The 23,029-nt window shown below is 41.8% G+C and overlaps 1 protein-coding gene and 1 non-coding gene across 27 annotated transcripts; both read left to right on the top strand.

The window, feature by feature from the left end:
* The first annotated feature begins 1,594 nt into the window (after positions 1-1,594).
* PCBP2 (poly(rC) binding protein 2) lies at positions 1,595-23,008 on the top strand. Of its 26 annotated transcripts, none has more exons than XM_043882494.1 (15): positions 1,710-1,865; positions 4,181-4,323; positions 4,876-4,899; positions 4,988-5,020; positions 5,570-5,686; positions 7,661-7,792; positions 8,761-8,889; positions 9,900-9,974; positions 11,788-11,880; positions 12,980-13,021; positions 14,270-14,342; positions 14,837-14,875; positions 15,812-15,864; positions 16,617-16,786; positions 19,204-20,086. In XM_043882494.1, the coding sequence occupies exons 2-15, from the start codon at positions 4,255-4,257 to the stop codon at positions 19,553-19,555; spliced, it is 1,401 nt and encodes a 466-aa protein (XP_043738429.1). In that variant the 5' UTR covers positions 1,710-1,865; positions 4,181-4,254; the 3' UTR covers positions 19,556-20,086. The 26 variants fall into 26 exon arrangements, with proteins under 26 accessions (XP_043738580.1, XP_043738429.1, XP_043738419.1 ...); XM_043882484.1 differs by having other exon boundaries at positions 15,809-15,864; XM_043882476.1 differs by having other exon boundaries at positions 9,888-9,974.
* LOC122686199 lies at positions 6,094-6,200 on the top strand. Its single transcript, XR_006338650.1, has one exon. It is a non-coding gene; the product is annotated as a U6 spliceosomal RNA (small nuclear RNA).
* Positions 23,009-23,029: the final 21 nt, after the last annotated feature.

Here is a 23,029-nt window from a genome sequence, read left to right as displayed (position 1 = left end):
ATTATTGTTATTTTTGGGCATACCACACAATTTATAGGATGTTAGTTCCCTGACCAGGGATTGAACCTGGGCCACAGCAGTGAAGGTGCAGAGTCCTAGTCACTGGAGCGAAAGGGGATTCCCTGAAAAATAAATAAATAAATTCCCTAAAAAATAAAAATTATTTTTTAAAAGTTTGAAGAACAGTACAATGATCACCTATAAACCTACCATCTGTATTCAACAACTGTTAACATTTTTACCAAATTTGCTTTATTGCTATAACAATGTGAAATATTTGAAAGTCTGTTCCATGCATCATGACCCTTCACTTTAAATAGTTCATCATGTACCTCTTAGAACAGCATTACTCCTGGATAGCCATAATTCCATTACCACACTTAAGAAAATTAACAATACCTCCTAATATTAGCTAATATTCATGTCTGAATTTCCTCCTCTGTCTCCAAAATGTTTTATATAGCTATTAAAAAAAAAAAACAGAATCCAAATAAGATCCACACATTATATCTGATTATTATTGTCTTTTGAATTTATCCTCTTTCCTGCCCCTCTATTACATTTTCATTTTGATGAGAACAGGCTGGTTGTCTTGTTGAATGTCTTGGATTCTGGATTTGCTGATTATCTCTATGATATATTTAATTTTTTCCTTGATTTCTTGTAAATTTCCTGTAAATTGCAAGTTGGGTCTGAAGGTTTAATTAGATTAAGATTAAACACTTGAGAAGAATACTTAATAGATAATGCTATGTATTTATTGCATCTCATCAAGGACTATGTCAGAGTTGTACTATTACTGATACAAAGTTTGATCACTTGGATAAGGTGGTGACCTATCTGATCTTTCCATTTAAAATTTTTGGGTTTCTTTTTTTCTTTTTTTGCAAATAATCCATGTGGTGATATTTGTCACCAGGTTAGTATCCTTTTCCCTAACAAATTTTCCCTTAAAGTTTTGATGATTGATGACACTTGCTTAAGTCAATTATTTCATTTTGGGTTGGAGAATGAATGATTTTGTAATTTTTAAATTTCTCTACATTCCTTACATGGAATTCTTGAAAAAAAGTTTTCCCTTATTGACTAAAGATGAACTACAGTTCTTCCTAGATGAAATGGTGCTTCTTTCATTTTAATTACCAATTTTCAGAGTAAGGAGTTGGTGTAAAAGTGACCTCCAAGGTGGCAAATTAGCTTTTTTTCCTATTTGTATTACTATAGACTAGGGGTTTGTCCCAGTACTCTCTCCTCACACATCCCATTTTCCTGTCTGCTTTATCCATGGCGATTGCCAACTCTCTCCGCATTTAAACGTCTGGGCTTTCTAACCAGCCCGCTAGGGGCCACTAGTTTCCTCCCTGCCCCCAAGCTGCCGCTCTATCATGCCCTTCGCCATTTGCTACCGGTTGTTCTCTCGCTGGTGCCAACGCTGTCCACGGAGCCGCTCTAGGCTGTTGGGAGGCCGTCTGCATTGCGTGGGGAAGGTTTGGACGACGCAGTCGCCTCGCCGGCCCCCGGGGCGGTTAGCGCTTCCGGGGTCGGAGGGTGCGCGGGGTTGAAAGCGGGCCGCTCCGCCCCGTCCCCCTCCCAGACCAGCAGAGGCAGCAGCCGGAGCAGCCGCAGCCTGCGCCCTCTCCCGCCCGCCCGCCCTCCGCCCGCCCGCCCGCCCTCCGCCGCCCTCCACCCGCCCCGGGGTCTCTTTCCCCCTTCCTCCTCCTCCTCCTCCACCCCCCCCTTCCTCCTCCGCCCGCCCGCGGGGCCCCCCTCGCCTTCCCGCCCGCCCCTATTGTTCCGCCCCCGGCCTCCCGCCCTTCCCCTTCCCGCCCGCTCCCCTTTTCCCCTCAGTCGCCTCGCGCCTGCAGGTAAGCTTCAAAATTTTCCCTCCGCCCTCGGCTATGGCTCTATTTCTACTCTTGCCATCTTTCTTAGCCGGGCTCCGGTCCTCGTCACGAGCCCCGGCCTCGCGTAGTCCCGCGTGTGCGCCTGCTCCCTCACTCTGCTTGGCCGGCCATTCACGCGAGGCCCTGGCTCCGACGAGGCCTAGTAGGCCTCGCGCAAGGCCTTTCCCCCTTCCCCCCGCCTTTTCCCGGTGGCGGCTGCGCAGGAGTCAAGGAGGGCGCGCGCGCGCGCGCGGTAGGGGGGGCGGCGGTGGATTTGTTGGTTGAGGGGGGTGGGGGAGGCGATGGCCGGCTTGCTGGCCGGGCGGGTGAGCGCGGCTCCCCGCGGGGGTCAGGCGCTGGCGCAGCCACACGAGGAGGCGCTACTAGTCTGGCCCCTCCCCCTGGATCGCAGCGCCCCCCCCCGACCGAACCGTTTATTTTTTCCTCTGCTTTTCTAGTGGAGGGATGGGGGGGTACATTTTTTGAGTGGAAAATGCTTGGATGGCCAAGGGGAGGGGGGCTGTGGAGTTAAAGAAAAGGTAGACGGGCTCCCAGTTACCGAGTTATTCAGGACGTTTTCTCGGGGTAACGAATTTTGAAATTACAAAATGCCTGCCGATATAGACCCAGACCGAGCTATTTATAGGAGAAGGGGTAATGGATGCAGGATTAACAGCTGGATTCCTGGGATTGGGTACACTTACATTCTCCTAGTCAGGAGAGAAACATGACGGATTTCTTGGGTGGTTTGGGGTTGGAAATGCACCTTTGTGTCGTACCTAAATGGCTTCAAATAGGTTTCCAATTTTCTTGCCCTTTCGAATTTGCTTTTGTCATGGTATTTGTAAAGTGCTGCTTACTCTGTGAGTGAGGATAAGGAATTACACTGCCAGATTTTTTCCATGTCTTAACTAAAGTCGTCTTTACAGACCCAACTCCCATTTTCTCCCTACCCCCAATACAGTTGTTTTTCCTTGAGTGGAAAGTGTTGAATTCTGGGATTTTTTTCAGCAATTATATTCTGAAAATGGGGGAATGAGGTGCTTTGGGGATGCAGAACCCTTCCTTTTAAGTAATCACACGCTTGAGGTAGCCATGGGGCAGCTTGCCATATACAGGACATATACAGGTCTGACAGCCCCTTAACACTTTTAGGATATTAGGATATGGCTTTGTGTTAGAGCAAAGTTAAAAAGGTGGCTGGTTTTGTGAAGGAGGAAGACCGGCTGTAGGAGAGAGATCATTGATGTTGTTTTGAAGAGGTGGATACTAAAAATGTCACTGGAGAAATTTCACCACTTTGGGGAGGTCCTTTTCAAAACTAACACTGTTAGATCCTAAGGAAGCATTGTAGGCTGAAGTATATTCAAAAACATTGTTTTATCAGTTAAAGCAGAAATGTTAGTAGCATTGTTTTCGTGCTTAGGTGGGCAAAGGGCCTCAGTAGGAAAGTCTTATTACTGCTGTTGCTTAAAACAACCACAATAAATTTTTAGCGATACCAGCTATCATTTTGATTGTTTCCTTTGGAAGAAAATTTAGGATTAATTTGAATAAAGACTTTGAGTGGTAACAGGTTAATGCGGAAACAAGGAAAATATTCAGATCTTGAGTGACTATCAAGTTTGGTTGGGAAAAGAGGACTCAGGCTGCACTTAATGTATTGAGTCATTTCCCAAAGGGGAATATGGATCCCAGCCTGCATAGAAGGCATTTCAGATAATGCCTTTTTCAGTGAGGTTGTTGATTTAAATCTTTTAAAAATTATTTGGTGACATGTATTCACATTCAGGATTTTAAGGTGAAGATACATCTTAATTTTTTTACCTAGAAATTGCTGCCAATAAAAACATTTACATGTGTCCTTTGTAGTTTTCAACCTGAATGGCTTCCTAACAGGGAAGCAAAAGTCGTAGCCCTCAGTGTATAGTTAGCTTGAGGTTTGCCCTCATGATTTCCAGGTGTTTCTGTATTCTTTTGAAGCTTACTCTGCTGAAGGACAACTGGTGCACGTTCAGCAGTTCCCTTAGAACCATTGCCAATTGAAGAAATCTTTCACATCCTGAGAGTCAGCGGAAACCCTATCATTAATGAGAGTAGACTGGAAAGTTGCTTTATATACTTTGTAACAGAATCTGAGCTGTTAATGCAGTTGTGCTGGATGTATACAAGCCTGCCAACTGATAGACTGTCATTTAAGGAAGAGTCAGCTAGAAAACATTGATAATGATTAAACTAACATTGGGAACTATTTCTATTGTTTTCCTACTCTGATTTTGGTTATGTTTGCATTTCAGTTTTTGGCTTTCACCCCCACCAGTGACCAAAGACTTGACCACTCAAAGTCCAGCTCCTCAGAACACTGCTCGACATGGACACCGGTGTGATTGAAGGTGGATTAAATGTCACTCTCACCATCCGGCTACTTATGCATGGAAAGGTATGCAACAGCTTGGGAAATTGGGTCATAGTAACTCCTAGAGGAGGGGCCAGGAAGAGAGGGCATGGATCTTGGAGCTCATCAGATTAGCTCTGTGGGAAGTCTGGCTTTAGCACTCCTCTGGTGGACTAGATGAGAGTGTAGTGGGAAAATGGACAGACTTTACTAGGAAGCTCCACTGAGCACGAAAGGCTTAACCAAAGGCTAGAGCCAAAACTATCTGGATGATAAGATTTTTCTCATGGATGTTGCTATAGCTTGTGATAGGTAGATTCCACTGCCCAAACAATTTTGGGTAACTTTAAGATGAACTGGGATTTGATATTTTAAAAAATGATTTATATTAAAGACAGCACTTTATTACTCCACTATTTCTTCACAGTTCTTTGAAAGCTTCCCTTATGTTTTGAGCAAAGAAAATAATAAACCTTTCCATTCCCCTTCCCAATGAATCCTAGTTTTTCCGTTGCTTTGGATTGTTAAAAATTACTTTTTGTGATAACCAATGCTTCCAAGTTTCCTTGTATTTGACACTAGTATTCTCCATTGTAGGAAGTTGGCAGTATCATCGGAAAGGTAAGACATCAGTTCAACTCTAATTACTATTTAGTCAGCCTGGGTTGAAGTAATAATTGGAACTCATTTGTGACTTTTCCCCTTTCAGAAAGGAGAATCAGTTAAGAAGATGCGCGAGGAGGTGAGTTACTGGGGATGGAGGAACAGGGACTGTTAACTTGGGAAGTTAGAAACTTCTAAAACGAAAGCAAAGTTGCTGTTTAATGAGAGATTGGAAGGGGGAAGGTTTTCTTTTTCTTTTTTTTTTTAAAATTTTTTGGCCACACTGGGCATGTGGGATCTTAGTTCCCCAACCTGGGCAGCCATGCCCCTAAAGTGGAAGCATGGAGTCTTAACCACTAAACCACCAGGGATGTGTCTCAGAAAAGGGAAGATCTTAATAGGAGAAGCTGGTATTTTTCTGGCTTGGGTTATTTGTAATGACAAATAGTATGCTGGGAAATGTAGTTTTAGGAAGTTTGCATTCAAGACTTAAAGCAGCTTCTGTAGTTTGTTGGAGGACAAATATGGAGCTGTATTTAAAATGATGTCGATGGTGCCTTACGTCAGGATCATGTACACAGGCAGCTTCTTGCCCATCTTGTTTAAGAGGGATTATTGATATATTTGTGTGTGTGTCTGTGCTTAGATCTTTTTGTCTGTTAACCTTTTGGCTCTGTTTCCTATCCAGAGTGGTGCACGTATAAACATCTCAGAAGGGAATTGTCCTGAAAGGATTATCACTTTGGCTGGACCCACTAATGCCATCTTCAAAGCCTTTGCTATGATCATTGACAAACTGGAAGAGGTTTGTTGTTCCCTGCCCCTCGTTCTTTATTTTTTATTGCTTCTTGATAGCTTAGTGATTTCCAAGAGGTTTTAAAATTGAAGAACGGACTAGATCATAAAGCTCTGTAAATGGGTTCTTTGCTCCCATTCAGCATCCCCAAAATTGGGCCATTTATAATTAAAAAGTGACTTCAGTTGTTTAGAAAAATACCGTTGACCATAGAAGAACATGAGTTTGAACTATGCTGGTCTGCTTGTACTTGGATTGTTTCAATAAATATGTACTACAGTAGTATACAATATGTACGGTGGAACTATACAGTCAGTGATTGGTTGAATCTGTGAATGTGGAACTATGGATAAGTTATACTTGGACTTTTGACTGGGGTGGGGGGTCAGCATGCCTAACTTCCAGCTATAATTAGAGTGCTCACTTTGGCAGCACATGTGCTACAGTTGAAATGATACAGAAGAGATTGATGTGGCCCCTGTGCAGGGATGATACACAAATTTGTGAAGCATTCCATATTTTCCCAATTATGGGTCATTGGGGTTTATATATACAGTATAGGGAATAGTCAGTAATACTGTAGTAACTTTGTATGGTAACAAACAGTTACTAGACTTACTGTGATCATTTTGTAATGAATTTAAATGTCAAAACAGTATGTGTACACCTGAAACTAGAGTGTACATTGTGCTTGAATTAAAAAAAAAAACAACCCAAATACTTTGTTATTAGGGACTCTAAAAAATGTGAAAAAATGGCATCTTTTACTTCTTAACCAACAATTTGAAGTTATGCCACCATTGTGTTCATAATTATGTCCCCTGATTCTTAGTTGAGTGAACTAAATTAACATGGTTTTGTTAGGAGCCCTGCTGAACACTAATATACTCCATAAATACAGGTAGGCAGTTACACATTTTTTAAAAAACCTGGTAACTGTCAGAGTTATACTTGGAGGGGAGGGAATACATTTTATAGGTTATCAGAAGCAAAATATCAGTAACAGGGATTTTTTTTGTTTATTAAACTTTCTCAGCCTTACAGTGCTGAGCAATCATTGCTCTCGGTCCATCCAGTTTTTCGCCTCCTCGCTTCTATAGTAATGCTGCTAATAATGCAATTGATACTGCAGGCAGAAGAGAGCTTCTGGGCTGCTGCTAATGCCTTAATGGTGCCTGAAATCTTATGCTTGCCAAGATCAGAAATGTTATCTTTTTGACCTGTAAGACCTTGCTAATCCAGAGCTTGTAGCTTTAAAAAATTTCAGAAAATCTATTCATATTTTAACAAATAAGAAACATGGTCCTGACTTAAGGGGCATATGTCTGAGGAATTCCCAGGTCTATCTAAATACATACATACTCTATACATGGAGATTAGGCTAAATTCTCAGAAGGCTAAATTTAACTATAGACAAGATGCAGTGCTCACTCCGGCAGCACTTATACTAAAATATAGACAAGATGCAGCATAGAGACTATGGGCTTTGAAGCCAATACAGTCTTAGTTTAAAATCTACCAACTTTTCAGATGTGATTGGGGTAAGTACTCAGCTTCAATTTTATCCCAAGAAAACAAGAATAAATAAAAGTACACTATTTTTTAATCTTTATATAGTTTAAGGGGACAAAATTGGTCACTTGAATTTCGGTTGTATTGTCTCATCTTTCTCTTAATGTTTAATTTTGACTTCAGTTATTTTGCTCAGTAAACTTCATATTTTACTTAACAAAATAAGTTTTCTGTCTACTAAGAACACTGCTTCTGGCATGAAGGAGCATATATTTAAGGCTAAATCTGAGGATATTTGTAGACCATTTTATCTTTTTAGTAAGGTTTGGGGCAGGGGCAATGTTTCAGTGTTGGTGGAGATCATGACATAATATGTCCCTTAAAAGGTTCTTTTATGGCAGTTAGAAGTTGCCAGGGATCTGTTTAAACTTGTATATTCTTGTGGTGTTTTTGACTAATTTCTTTTTGTAGGACATCAGCAGCTCTATGACCAATAGCACAGCTGCCAGTAGACCCCCAGTCACCCTGAGGCTGGTGGTCCCTGCTAGTCAGTGTGGCTCTCTCATTGGGAAAGGTGGTTGCAAGATCAAGGAAATACGAGAGGTTGGTTAATTTGTGCTCTTTCTTAGTGTAAGTTGTTAGTGTAAATTATTCTAAATATGGTTCCTCTATTTTTTTTAATCTTTATTAACTTTTATTATCTAGGAAAAGTTAGCATTTATTGAGATGATTTTTATTAAAGTAATAGTCCTAGAAGTCTATAATTTGGTTGATATGCATATTATTCTTACATTTCATATATTTCAATAATAAATCAAAAAAGTTCACCAGAATTTCCAGCTATTGCATGTGACCTGTTGGTGACTTTTCCATGAGGCTACATAATCCTTTTTTATGTCTTAAGAACTTAGTAATTTGATATACAATAGCATCAAGTGTTTTTCTTGGCCAAATTCTTAAATAGCATGGAGGAAATGAAGGTATATTGGGATGTAATTCTCCCTTCAAAATTATGAAAGTTAATGGTGAATTATGGAAGCTTTTATTATATCTGGGAGTAACTGAATTGGATGTTGGGATGAAATTTGAATGGCTCCTATTTGGATTGGACCTATCTGGGAGGCTATTATACATACTATGTGAGCAGGGATTTTTATTTTGCTCATTGATATATTCCAAGTACCTGGGATGGTGCTTGGCACATAGAATGGGCTTAATATAAACATTTGCTGAATAAAAGGTGGGTGATATTTATGAATATTTTGTTTGATGACCCATAAAGCTATCATTAAATGAGAGGAAACTGTCTAGAAGGACCTTTTTCTTAAGAGCAGGTTAAATTGAGGCTGTTATTCAGGCTTATTCTCAGCTTTCAGAGGCTAATTTATTTATAACTATGATTAAACAATCTTTATCTGTAATAAGGGAAGAGAGGGAAAGGAGGATAAAAAGGCTCAGATAGGAGATGGGATAAATGTTTACTGGGTTAGACTCTAAAATTTCTGCAGGGAGATGTAAATAGTATGAATGATCTGCTTCTCTGATTTTTAAAATTTCTTTTTACCCTAAAGAGTACAGGGGCTCAGGTCCAAGTGGCAGGGGATATGCTCCCCAACTCAACTGAGCGGGCCATCACTATTGCTGGCATTCCGCAATCCATCATTGAGTGTGTGAAACAGATCTGCGTGGTTATGTTGGAGGTAAGCCCTCAGGCTCATGCTGAGAATGGGGGGAGGGTGATTTAGGGAGACAGACTGCTCTATATTTAGTCAGACTAGAATTAGGTGAGGCTGTCAGAAGCCTCACATGGGGGTGGGGAAGAGGTGCCCTGAGTTCATCCTTTCCTTCTCCCAGCTTTGACTTTTCTTATAGTCCAAGCAAAAATAGAAACTTAAGCAACAGTGAACATTTGGTTTATAGCAATTTTATCAGGGTTGGTAGGGGGAAGATTTACTACTTGGAATTCGAGGACAAAAGATATATCTGGGGTCTTGAGAAGCTAAGTTAAATTGCCTTTCAGGTTACCTTATTTTGGCTACATGCAGCTTTGATACATTTAAATTAATTTCTGGGTTATAAGGCAGGATTATTCAAAGTGATCAATAATAACTAAAAATATCCATAATAGTGTTTCTGAATGACTTACAAGGTCCTGGTGGATGCTATTCAATTAATAAAAATAATAAAATTATGGAGAATTAAACCTTCCTAGAATTGTCATAGGGAATTGATCCCATATTGGTGAGAAAGGAAAGTAGAACTATTGATTGAATCATTGAGCGATTGATGGAAAGTTCTGAATTACCCTAGATTCAAAATTTGGGAGCTTTATTTCCTATTTGATTTTATTTCCTAGTCAGGTCAAAATGTAATTACCAACTCAAAGGTACATGCGTACATCTAGAGGTTTTGGTTTTTCGTGTTAATTAGAACAATTTGAACACATGGAAATAATGCCTAAATTATTACAGGGGAATCTGCCTTGATGAGAATTAGTGTGAACTGTGTAGTCCACGGACCATCTTACTGCTTTAAAGGCAAATAAGTGCTGATTTGAGATTAGATCTAGCCAGAGACAACATTGGTAGGTGAGGGGGTGGTAATAATAAAGTTTTTAATTTAACTGACCTGTGTGAGCTTAAGCCACACAGCTGAAGCAGCTTTGAAACCTTATCTCTTTTTGTTTTTTTCCCCTCTGACTCTCTCCCAGTCCCCCCCGAAGGGCGTGACCATCCCGTACCGGCCCAAGCCGTCCAGTTCTCCGGTCATCTTTGCAGGTGGTCAGGTAAGAAATTTTTCATTGGTGGGCTAAGGTGAACAAGATTGTATTTGAAATGTCAACTTTGCCAGCAGCACACCAGGCCACTCTGCATGCTTGCTGAAACCTGTACTCTGGCCATAGTTTGACCTGCTTTCAGTTTTATTTATTTTTTGTCCTGAAGAAAGCTATGAATGCCACCTTATTTAATTATTAGCAGGCATTGGGAGTTTTGTAGGCACTCGGAAGAGGTAATCTACTTAGTAGTTTAAGATGGGTTGGGTTAGAAGAAAAGATAAAATTGCTTTGATGTCACTGCTGTCCCTATCCCCACCCCATCCGTGTTTTTCCATGTGTGGGGTGTTCTTTAGAGGTCTAAATAAAACACAGTAAGGAGTTGGACCTCTGAAATAGGTTCTTGGATGGTGGTCTCAAATTGGGGGCTCCTGAAATTGAGTGTCCTACAAACTTCCCCTTTTCCCCACCTCACCTCCCCTACTCCTACCCCTTCACTCCCAAATTCCAGTGTGTTGTCCCTGGGCTCTTAACCTCAAACACTGGTTTGAACCCACATGGCATAACTGAAATCAGCTGGGGTAAGGGTTTAGTGTCTTAAGAGGGGGAGAGCATGTTGGGCTGTGACCTTTGGTGTTAGAGTAAGAACACCGAAGCACCCCTTGGCCTCTCTCCTTCATCCACCTAAACTCTGGATCCTTGGTACATGGTTTATTCTGAAGTTAGAGTTCTATGACAAAAGGCACTGATTAGCACCATGTTAGTTTTATGCTTTTTGGTTAGTGTTTGAGGCATAGGTAGGTCAGTTTTAAAATATGGGGATTCAGGATGAAATAGTGACCTTCATTTTGGTAGCTGCCTAAACAAGTACAAGCGTGCCTTTTTCTACATGGGGCTGACCTGTTAACAAGTGCAGATAAGTCACCTAATTCCATCTTGTATGTAAACTGGGGAAGCTCTTAGAGTCCATCTCATTCCCATTCTATTGAATTGTCAAAAAACTGAAGTTTTGGGGAACTTAGTTTGTCTTATAATTCTGGAAGCTTTCATAGGAAGTTAATCATATCACAGTTTTGTACCTTTTAATACTAGCATTGTACAAACTGGTTTGGTCCAAGGGCGCTTTGTGAGTCTGGGTAGTTAGGTGGATAAACAAAGGCCCAGAGTTAGAGTAGCAGGGAGGTTTAGCTTTAGGTGTTTTCCCGTCTCCCCTGGAACTATAAGTTCCTACTTTTCTGGATTCTTCCAGGTCCCTTGGGATTATCTAGAGTCCATACTGCACAGCAGCAGTCCTCTCTGTTTACAATTCTGCCTTCATTTCCCTTTCCTTCCCTCCCCTTCCCACCTCCCCCTTCTTACCTCTTTGCTTTCCTTCCCTCCCTCCCCTTTATTCAGTTGACCACTCTAAAAGCTTGCAGCAGCTTCTTCCATGAGTGGCCCTGTCTTGGATTATTCCCATGGGCCTTTTTAAATGGAGCAGTTTATGCATTGTCCACAGGTGAACCTGTGTCTTTTGTTCCTTTGTGACAAAGTGGGCTCTATAGGGGTTCAGTTTAATCCCACAATGACCAGGAGCTGGCATCAGCTCTGTTGCCCCACTCCTTCATTCTTACTGAAAATAGTCCCAATTGTGCAGTGTGAAATCTGCCACTATAGGTAACTTTTTTTTTTAAATTCACTGATTACAGCTCGTTTCAAATTGTGTTGTGAGCTCCTTTTTAAAGGAAAAGAAAAAATTAAACAACTTTTTTTGTGTGAATTTCATGCTGGTGACAAGGTGCCGGATTGACAGCCCTGGAGACTGAAATCCTCTATTTATCCACAGGACAGGTACAGCACAGGCAGCGACAGTGCGAGCTTTCCCCACACCACCCCGTCCATGTGCCTCAACCCTGACCTGGAGGGACCACCTCTAGAGGTGAGAGGGGATGTTCAGTCTCCAAGGCTCACTCAATCCTTCCGCCTCAGCCGAGACTGCCAACACGCGGGGGGCCAGTGGCGCTGGTGATTTTTGTGCTGTGGACACCACCTGTCCACGGGGACCTGGACTGACCCCCCCCACCTCATTTCACACAGGCTGCGTAGCCCACCAGATGGTAACACCAACTCTCTTTTTTTTTTTTTTTTCTTTTCCTTTTTTTTTCTTTTTTTGTTCGACCCCTTTTCCCTGTCTCCTATTCCTCCTACCCCATTTTCACCTTCCCACCCCCACCTGGGTACACTTTTGGGGGTACTGGCCACTGTGATGTGAGAAGCTTCACATCCTGTTAACCAGCTGCTCCTTTCTTCCCTTCCTGATTCTCCTTGTCCCCCACCCCATTGCCCTAAAGACCCAGCTCCCTTTTTGGGAGGTTATGGTGTGGGGGGAGGAGGGCATAGTGGGAGCTGCAAGTGCCTTTTATGGAGGGGAGGTGGGAGAAAGCAGGACCTAGAACATAGATTTTTGTTGTTGTATATGTGTTCCTACGGTCAGCTCCCTAGTGCTAGGGACCCAACTAGCTTCCAGTGCACTTGAGGTCATTAGGCAGATGTAGAGAAAAATAAGATAGGAAAAGGGAAGTGTTTTAACATGCCGTGTAGGTTTGTGCAGATATAAAACATGTCACCGTGATTGGTAGAAGGGTTGGGGTGGTTGAGGAAAAAAGATCATTTTCCTCCTAGGCTGTCTTGTACAAAGGGAGAAAGAAGGGGGCTCAGGCAATCGAGGCATTGTTTAATCCTACCTCCCGCATTTTTGTTAAGAAACAAATGTGTTATTTTGTCTTTGATTGCAGGGAACATGGCTCCCTTTATAGGCATCCTGGAATAAGCCATCATGTTTAGGGTTTAAAGAAGGCCAACTCGGGTCTGACTTATTTGTGAGATACCATCTACTGCCTCAACCCCTGGCCTCCCCATTCTCTAGTTCAACTCTGGCTTCCTGGCTAGTTGAAATCTGTCTACCCCCACCCCCCACCCCCCACTGGGTGGCTGTCCATGACTGGTTGTTAATAGGAACTGTTTTCCTCCTTTTGTAGGCCTATACCATTCAAGGACAGTATGCCATTCCACAGCCAGATGTAAGTTTTGTTTTCACTTGTTTTGAAAAGCTTCCTCTCCCATCCAAAATTGTCTCACTCCTTTCTCCATGTAGGCAGAAGTGAGTTGGGTCTCAGACACTTGCAGTATTGTTTCCCTCACAAGGTGAACTCTATTTTGGCCCTTAAATAATCTTTAATCAGGAAAAAGTAGCACCTTGTTTTGAAATTTAATCCCTGGAAATTATAATCTAATAGATTATTACATTCTACTTTCTCCCGTGTCACAGATTACTCTGAAAGAGAAATGTTCCACTGTTTACCGTCATTGGTTATCCCAGGGCACAATGTAAATTCACAGTGGACTGTGCATCTCTGCATGAAGTCCTTTCTATGGAGGGAGGGCGAGGGGGTGGGAGGATGGGTTCGCTTTTGTGTACTCCTCAGTCTGAGGTGGTAATGTAAAAAGCATCTGGAGGGGTGGGAAAGGGACTTATTTACACAGGGAGGGTTAGGAAGCGAAATACTTGGATTCAACTCAGTGAAATTCCTTGTCACTAAAAACTCCAATTTAAAAAGTGCTGGTATTTAAAAAAGTGCTGGTATTTAGACTTTTAAGGGCATTTCCTTCTGCAGCTGCACTTACCCTCTGCCCTTACTAACCTTTTCAGGTGCTGAGCTTTAGATTTGAAAAGTTGAGTTTGGCTTTTGGTTAGTGGTAGGCCCCTGGAGGGGGCTTGAAGAGAGATGGTTTTATAACAGCCAGGACAGTTTATATAGATGAAGAAAAATAGCTGTAGAAGTCATAGGGTTGTGGTTGCTAAACCCAGTTTGGTTTTACCTTTAATCTCTCCTCCTTGCAGTCTCCCTGTCCCCTCATTTCCTTCCCTCCTCCCAGTACTGACGGAACCCTGCATGGTGTGTTTTCCCTAGCACCACTGCACAGTTTGTTTACCTAGCCTGTCTGTGCTTGTCCCTGGGGCAACTGTTGCAATGGCTGCAAACACCTTCATTAAATAGCCCACAAGGGGGTGGTTATCAGGCAGTGCTGCTGCTTTTCACACACCCCAAACGCATATATTCTCTTTGTACTGATATTCTATTTCTAACCCTCACCTTCTTGTGCCCGTCCCCAGGATTGTGATAGCAGCCCCATTCCTTAGCCTCTGTCATAGTTTGAGTAGTAGCCAACTTTGGGGATCAGGAGCTTTACATTTTCCAAGTTGAATGTGCTTGAGCTTTGACTGTGTTACTCTTCTAACGTCAACCTCTTCTGTTTCCTTCCTGCAGTTGACCAAGCTGCACCAGTTGGCAATGCAACAGTCTCATTTTCCCATGACGCACGGCAACACCGGATTCAGTGGTATGGATACCTCAGTGTTGATTTCTGTAAGGTGTAGTACAAGACAGAGGCCAGCCCCAAGGTCTCCATTTGACATCTGTTTAAAACAAACTTTGTTACCCAGCGTCCTGCTGGCTTAAACTTGCCTGTTTTCTATGGCTAAACCGAAGGAGGTAATGTGTTTGTTAACTTGGTTTTCATTTGGGGTGAGTTATTCTAAAAGAGAAAAAAAGAAAGGCCCTTGGAAGGTTTGGGGTGAGGTTTGGGGATGCTTATCAGGCAAAGGGTAGGCTGATGTTTCTTCTAACCCATCCTCATTGCTGCCCCTTTGATCTGATTGGCACCCCCTTTCTCTCCACCAGCTATTCATAGATCTGGGTAGAAACAATCCATTTGTGTAGTGTGTTTTTGTTTTGTTTTGTTTTGTTTTTTTTGGGCTTTTCTATATAAGGAATAACTTGTCCGATAGGGTTAGGATGAGACCACCAAACTCATTTTCACTTGTATCTTAACAGGCATTGAATCCAGCTCTCCAGAGGTGAAAGGCTATTGGGGTAATGATTAAAAAAAAAAATCTGTAGTATTCTACTGTTATATTAATAAACTGGTGGGAGTCTTGTTTCACTGCCCATGACATACCAGCAGAACATGCACATGGCAAAAAGGAGCTGAGAGAGCAAAGTGGGGGTGGGCCTGGTGCCCCTGAGGGTCCCTTGATGGATCTGGCCTACCCCCTTCTAAAAATGTTTCAGCAGCCACAGCTGAGAGCAGGACTAGACTTAACGAGTTAGCCAGCTGGCCTTGTCTAGTCCAGGTGTCATATAGATGGGTATGGGTGTTTGCTGATAGGATTTTTTTTTTCTTTTTCTTTTTCTTTGGAAAACAAAAATCAGAACAAATTATTGAGCAAAGGACAGGGAGTAGTTTGGAGAAGTGAAATTCCCACACCTTACTGCCATTTCATTCTCACTGACCTTTAAGTGTAGGTTAGGGTAAGGGTGTTGGGATTGGTTAATCTGGTATAGGTATATTTAAAGCAACTCTGCATGTGTGCCAAAAGTCCATGGTACCCAGTAACAGGCATGGTAGTGGCGCTGGTGATAGCATCAGGTGAGATAAAATTGGGATACAACAATAGGAAATCCAACCAGAAAGGGGGAGAAGTGCAGGAGTACTTGGTTAGATTTTGGTCCTGAGAATTGATACCACATCCCCTTGCCCCTTGCTTCCACCCCCTTAAACCCTAATAGGCTGGGCTTTGCAGGAAATGGCATGAAATCAGCCTCTTGTTGGTACAGAGGAACCTTTCCAGCATTATTTCTATACCCTTCTCCCCCTCTTTCCTCTTTGGAGGCTTCCAAGTTAGAGATGAATCCCAACAGCCAATGCTGGGTTTCCAGTTCATTTTCCTTCTGTTAGATTAATGTGCAAATCAGTGGGAGTTGTATGCTGTGCCTTGAACTTCTTTGCTGTCTTCTGTCTTTTAGCAGGTTTGGATGCATCTGCTCAGACTACTTCTCATGAACTCACCATTCCAAACGATGTAAGTAAAAATAGAGGTTGTGCTCCTCTTAGCACCTTGGGGAAGAAAAGGAGTTCAGGCACTAAAATTCTTAAAACTATAAAATCTCAAATAAAAACTGATGGAGATTGATGAAAATATTGTGTGAGTTATCTTGAGCCAGAAGGAAGCTTTTTGTCTCAAATAGAAACTCCCATTTGCTGTTGCTTCTTGTAGAATCTGAATATTTAATCCCTAATGGAGTGGTCATTGGGTGTTATCTGTGCTGTCCAACATGGTAGTCACTAAGCACGTGTAGCTGTTTGAATTGAGAATAATAAATAGATAAACTCAGTCTGTCAATCTCACTGGCCACATCAGTGTTCAGTAATCACATCATTAGTGTCTACAATATTGGAGAGTGCAAGTGTTGACTAATTGTTTACTTTTTTCCAAGGCAAAAGTGTTGGAAATTAGCCAGAATCCTTATCACTATAATAAAGTAATAATCATGGCAGGATGAGTTAAGGCATCTTTATTGCCAAAAACAGAATATACTTTTACATTTATTCCTAGCCCTGGTAAACTAGGTTTATCATCATCTTTGCACTGCTTTATTTTGTCTTTGGAGTTAGTACTCTGAAGAAATGAGCTAATGGTTCTAGGAGTCACTCAGTTCAGAGTTGAATGCCATGTTTGTGGGCCTGAGGTATAGAAGCCTGAGGGGTGGGGTGGAATGCTGGGACCTAGCCATGCAACTCTTAATTTGGTATGCCTTGTTTTTCTTCCTTAAGTTGATTGGCTGCATAATCGGGCGTCAAGGCGCCAAAATCAATGAGATCCGTCAGATGTCTGGGGCGCAGATCAAAATTGCGAACCCAGTGGAAGGATCTACTGATAGGCAGGTTACCATCACTGGATCTGCTGCCAGCATTAGCCTGGCTCAATATCTAATCAATGTCAGGTAAGGGTTCCCTATCTTTTGTGTTATTGATGCCAACACAAGTAATGTGTGTGTTGGGTAAAGTTACATTGTAATATTAAGTGTGGGATTCTTTGGGGGATGGAAATGGGAAGGGTAGAGATTGCAAAAGAAAAAGTATCTAGCTCTACTTCTCATCCTTTAGTATAGGGGAGAAAGTAACCAGATTGTAATGAGTTTGCATGGGGTTGGGGGAAGGGAAGTGGATTGTTTGCATTTGACTTTTTGATGGTTTGGGAAGTGGAAGGTATGGAGCATGTCTTCACTTTGTAGGACTGCTCTGGCTGGAGCATCTATACTGACTTAAAAGTAGGTCTCACTGTAGGTGTCAAACAGACTAATACGTCACTGGGTTTAGGCTCCCAAGCACCCTTAATTGAAATAAGGATAATGACAGCAAGATAGTTTCTTTGAAGCAGTTATTACCATTTATTCTGAACACATCCATTTGTGCCATTGTGTTCCATTGTTTAGAGCTTGTGTGAAAGGAGAGGTACAGGTATTGGAAATTTTTAGAAATGCTTAGTATTTTCTTTACCCCCCACCATCTCATCTCATCCCTTATTCACCTGCTGAGGTTTTACTTTTCTTATCCTAAGGTAGCTAATGTTAACACACACAGTTGTAGCAGCACTGTTACAGTTAGTGGGCATCCTGCAAGACATTTGTATTTCTTGCTTTCTCAGCACATGTGCTTAAGTCATGTTCTTAATTGCTTACTAACATCTTAAAGCTGCATTAGCAGCCCATTCCCTAAGGGACTTAGTTATCCCTTTTATGTAGACTTTTACCTAAGTTGTTTATCTCTGTCACAACTAGTTGGTCTCTCTTGTACAGACAAATTCTATGGGTTCCTAAATCTAGTGCAGGGAAAGGAATTCATAAGTATGGTATGGGGTCTATTTTTTGCCATGCTTACGCTGACCATGTACTTATTCCATGGTCTTTTATGCCCGTAAGAATTTATCAGTTTCCTAGTAGTGGTTCCAACTTTTATCATATTTCTTCATGCCTTGAGGTATTTTCTTGTCTTTGTGTAGAAAAGATTTCTGTACCTGGATCTGCTTTGTATCTTCTTGCTGTTTGCAAGGGTTTGTTTCCCTGTTGCTGATTGTGGTGCTGTATAAGAGGCAAGAATTACGTTCTTAGAAGCTGGAAGCCTCTGCTGGAGTAGATGTGCACTGAATATTGTCAGTGTTTCCATGTAACCTGCTTGCGTGACCCCTCTACTAGGTTGATGCTAAGTCGTAAGGAAGCAGAACTTGGGTCCGTCTTCATTTCCTGATTTAGTCACTCTTTTCAGGACCATCCTTTTTACGTGAAACTGTCCAAGCTGTGGATTTGGGTCACAACTTTTAAAAAACTTGATTTATTACCAAGCAGGGACTATGCATGCATGCAGCTAACTCATTTTCTCACATTGGCCCAATTTGAACACAGAAAGCGAACTGATTTTATTATGAATACTAGGCAAGAAAGATTTTTCTGTTTTTAGTAATGGACTTTTAGTTTCTGCTGATTCTGGCAGCTTTTATGGATTGCAACTGTCCTTGGATTTAGGTAGACAAAATGGGAGTCTTGAGGAGCCTCCCTGCTTTGGAAGAGTTAGTCTTGTGCCTTAAGATGTCCAACAGACTTCAGCACATACCTGCAGTTCTGGCATAGACCCATGCAGGCATTGGGAGCTACAGGTCATCACTGTTACTTAGAAGTAGAAGTGATGTTTTTACTTGATTAAACTGAGTTTTTCAGCAGTGCATGAAGTTTCTCTTCTCTAGTTTTGTAAAGTCTATGTGAGAAACATGGTCAGTTAAACAAAAGAAGCTTCTTTTCTCCTCACCCATCACCAGAAATAAGGCTTATCTATGCTTCTGTTTTCAGCATTTTTCATTGAAAAAATGCTACAGAGTTTGGAATCAGTGACCTACTTTGGGCTCTTGTCCCTTTCCATCCTGATATATTGGTTAGTTGACTGGCAATGGAAACAAATTTTTGATATTAATTACAGGGGAAAAAAACAATTTAAGCTTCACAAGTGCTTGGTGGATGAAACATTTGTTTGGAAAGTGATGAGCATTCTTTCATTTTCTACTTGAAAGCCTTTGGGTTGGATCAGTGTGTCAGGTACATGAAAGTGTGTGATGTGTTTTCTCAGTCTGTCAGCCTTTTCTTCACCATAGAAGTTCTCAATAGCATTGGAATGAAATTTGGCAAAGTATACATTTTTAGAGGGTGGGACACAGAATAAAAGCTTGTCACAAGCTGATATAAGTTTTCCTAATTGGCAACCAGAGGCACTTACTGATAACTGAAGCGGATTTTGTCCTGTACTTTTCCCTTTTGTGGTCTTCCCTTCCACCCACCCTTTTTTTTTTGTTCCTTTTTTTCCTCTGTTACAGTTTAGAAAACGCTAAACCCTCCTCCCAGGCAGCCTCCGTCACGATCCCCGATCACCTCAGCATCAACCTCTCTCAACCCTCCACCCCTTCTTCTTCTTCTTCCTCCTCCACCACCACCCCCTCGCTCGCCACAGCGGGGACCTCCGACGCACCCTCCAGCCTCCCCAACCCTCTTCCGACCGCCCCTTGTGTCTCCAGTCTGCTTGGCATGAAACCCATCCCTCTCCTGGCTCTAAATGTTGTGTCTGCTGCTAAGGGTACCGGGGCTTCAGCTACCACCACCACCACCTCTGCTGTGCCATGTGTAACTAACAAACTGAAAGGCGAGAAACAGAGATTCTCTCCCTACTGATGGCCTATATCTTGGGGCACCCCCTCAAGTATTTCTTGTTTTTTTTTCCCTTTGTTAATATTGGTGAGAACCAAACAATTGTGAGCTTGTGACCGTTTCCTTTTTACTGTTTTGGGGGGATGACAGGGTGGGGGTAGGGGCAATGGTAAACTGTGTTTAGGTTTAGGCCATTTCTGCTGAGTGCCTGTTTCAGAGTCTGACTTGTTGAATTCTTTATCTAGAGCCGCAGTTCTTGCTCTTCTTTCTCATTCTGTTACTTTTTTGTAGCTTTATTCTGCCTTGCAATATAACAATGTGTTAGGCTCTGTGTTAATGAATAAAAATTTCTCCGTTAACTTTTTTTTTCTTTTAATTATTTCATGGTTAAGTTATCAGCTGTCCTTCTTGGCCAGATTTGTGTTTCTAGTTGTAATAAAGTTGCCACAGTAAGAACTTCAGTTGACTGCTGTGAAGGAAAGAAGTTTTTTCTTTACCCAGAATGGGGAGGCAAGTTGGGAAAAGTCTAATAAAGTTTGCCAGCTTCTGTCTGCATTCCTCTGAACTAGTATTACTTAAATCTCAAACAATCAACCTGTGACATTGCCTCAAATTTGGCAAGATCCTGCCTGTTTATCCTAAATCAACTCTGATTACTCAAACAGGTCCTTTTACCCTCCAACCTTTCTGTCTCCAACCCTGTCATACTTAAGAGGATTAAAGACCTAGATTTGGAAGGAAACCTGTAAGATGAACTTTAACTCATTGATCCACTTAAGATTGTTCTAATTTCTCCAAAGCCTTATTCTTTTTTATATCCCAAGATCACAGTTCTCTCTCCATAAGAGTAGAGGTGCCCTGAGTAAAATGGTGGAAGGCCTCTAATAGTCTCCACTTAGCCTGAATGTATATTGTCAGGGTAATGAAAGTACAATGCTCTTAGGGCTTACGAGAACCAGTGTGGAGATTTTTTTCCCGTGACCTTTTCCCACATCCCCCTTTGGCTTACATTGTTTAAAAGACCTAATTATATTATAGTGTATTAACTACACTATTGTTGCCCCTCAGTCTTAGATTGGGGCTGTGAATTAGTGGAAACAAATCTGCATGAAGGACTAGTGGGGTGAATTTCATTGTCCAGATAGGGCTTTTGTTGGTTGTTAGATGATGCTTCATCATGTGGTGCAGCGCTCCTTAGTAAGCTTTTTTAAAAGCTTGCTGATGCCATCTCTCCCTAGAAACCTTTTTTTTTTTAAATTTTTACCTAGTTCTTTACCTAATGAGTACTCCCTAAAGGATTGCTGGGAAGAAAGTCAGAGGTTTTTTTTCCCCTGAAAGTGCTGACTAAAACCACATCCAGAGGTCTTTCGTGTTCAATTTTTTAGCAGCCTACAGCTCCCCCATGTGGTCTTTCTTGTCTAGAGTCCTTGATGTATTTTAGTTGGGTTTTCCCTTCTCTTTGTTCTCTTTACCTGCCACCCCCAATTCCTGCCCACACTGGGTATAAATTCTGGACAATTCTTTTTAAGTCTTAGATCTGTTTGCAGCAGCTCTTTTCCTGAACCTTCAGTTCCCACTTAAGTCTTTGATTATTGGTCTGTTTTTTATGTTGCCCTAGATCATCCCATTTTGTGGTTGGCAAGAATCTGTCCCCTATTAAGAACTAACTGTTCTCCTTTATACTGAGGTCAAAATATCATTTCTGACTTGAAACTATATGCAGTTTGTAATTGAAGGACCTCTGTGTTTCCTGGCTTTCCCCTTGGCCAGTTTTTCAATTTGCATTATTTTGGAAGACATTCAGATGGGGAAGTATTCATATTCTCTTGAGAAGGAATGCCATTACATTTAAATTCTTTATGTAATAAAGTTGTAAGGGGCTTCCCTGGTAGTCCATTGGTTCAGATTCCACACTTCCTTTGCAGGGGGCATGGAGAAGTTCCACATGCCCCAAGGTGAGGGTGTGCTGTGCTTATTAGGTGCTTAGTCGCTCAGTTGTGTCTGTGGGCTGTAGCCCATCAGGCTCCTCTGTACATGGGGATTCTCCAGGTAAGAATACTGGAGTGGGTTGCCATTCCTTCCTCCAGGGGATCTTCCCAACCCAGGGATTGAACCCTGGTCTCCTGCATTGCAGGCAGATTCCTTAAACTGTCTGAGCCACCACGGAAGCCCTGAAATGCGCTGCCCTCACGTGTGCCCCCCCCCCCCCCCAAATAAAGAAAAAGGTAAAACTGAGACTGGGTCTTAGACATTTAGCTCTTTTCAAAATGGGAGCCAAGTCTTGCTGGCTGCCTAATAATATCAGAGAAGCAGGCTGATCACTGAACACCTAAAGACCTTTCCTTCAAAACTCCAAACTGGATTCCAGGACTTCAAATGATCTATTTGAAACAGGCATTGTTGCCAGATGTATTTGAATGGAGAGTTTGGCCTAACAGGACCACAAACTGGGGGGCTCTTAGACCAAGCTAGGGAGTTGGTGAAAATGGTTTTGACTTCCACTCCAAGTCTTGAAAGTTAGACCTAAAAATTGTAGGTTGAGTATAATTCTTAATCCAAACTTACTGTACTTGCTCCCTCTTTAACATGACTTGGTTTTTAAAACACTAGTATCTCTTAATAGTCTTTACATTGATAGAGAAACCCAGAACTGTTTCTGTCAGTTTGGAAGAAGCCAAAATAAAGCTGGGCAGTAAAGTTTCTGTGTATTGTGACCCCCTAAGAGGAGGCTTTTGTGTGTGTGGTGTATTTTTTGAGAGAATGCTTATTAACGTATCCCACAGAGATACTATGAAGAGCATAGTTTGAGAGAGAACTATGGTTCTGAGGTGATTTGCCCAGGAAGCTTGGATTGCTGGGGTGTTACATAGGACCATGGTACTGGTTAACCCAAGAAATCTTAAAATGAATGTCTCCCTTTATACAGAAACAGATTTATGTACTCCTTCACATCTTAATCAACCAGACTGAAAGTTTTGGAGGTGAGGTACTGCCGGGCACTCAGGAAACTAACTTCGAGTTTTTTTTTGTGTGTGTGTTACAGGCTTTCCTCGGAGACGGGTGGCATGGGGAGCAGCTAGAACAATGCAGATTCATCCATAATCCCTTTCTGCTGTTCACCACCACCCATGATCCATCTGTGTAGTTTCTGAACAGTCAGCGATTCCAGGTTTTAAATAGTTTGTAAATTTTCAGTTTCTACACACTTTATCATCCACTCGTGATTTTTTAATTAAAGCGTTTTAATTCCTTTCTCTGTTCAGCTGTTAATGCTGAGATCCATATTTAGTTTTATAAGCTTCTCCCTGTTTTTTTTTTTTTTTTGGCTCATGAATTTTTTTTTTGTTTGTCATGGAAATGTAAGAGTGGAATATTAATACATTTCAGTTTAGTTCTGTAATGTCAGGAATTTTTCAAAAAAATTAAAAGATGGACTGGAGCTTTTTCTTTGTGAATAGAAACTGGATGCCACAGTGATTTCATGTGGGTTTTATTCTG

This window comes from Cervus elaphus, chromosome 3 (genome assembly GCF_910594005.1).
Source record: "Cervus elaphus chromosome 3, mCerEla1.1, whole genome shotgun sequence".
Taxonomy (NCBI): Eukaryota; Metazoa; Chordata; class Mammalia; order Artiodactyla; family Cervidae; genus Cervus; species Cervus elaphus.
Note: the sequence above shows the minus strand (reverse complement) of the source record. Positions and strands in the feature narration are given on the sequence as shown.

Bases quoted from the DNA above. Each gene is read 5' to 3' on its own strand.
- PCBP2 (XM_043882468.1), top strand. From the start codon at position 4,255: ATGGACACCGGTGTGATTGAAGGTGGATTAAATGTCACTCTCACCATC. The intron at 13,022-14,269 runs GTAAGTTTTGTT...TCCTTCCTGCAG, and splicing joins ATGCCATTCCACAGCCAGAT to TTGACCAAGCTGCACCAGTT. The intron at 14,343-14,836 runs GTATGGATACCT...GTATCTTAACAG, and splicing joins CGGCAACACCGGATTCAGTG to GCATTGAATCCAGCTCTCCA.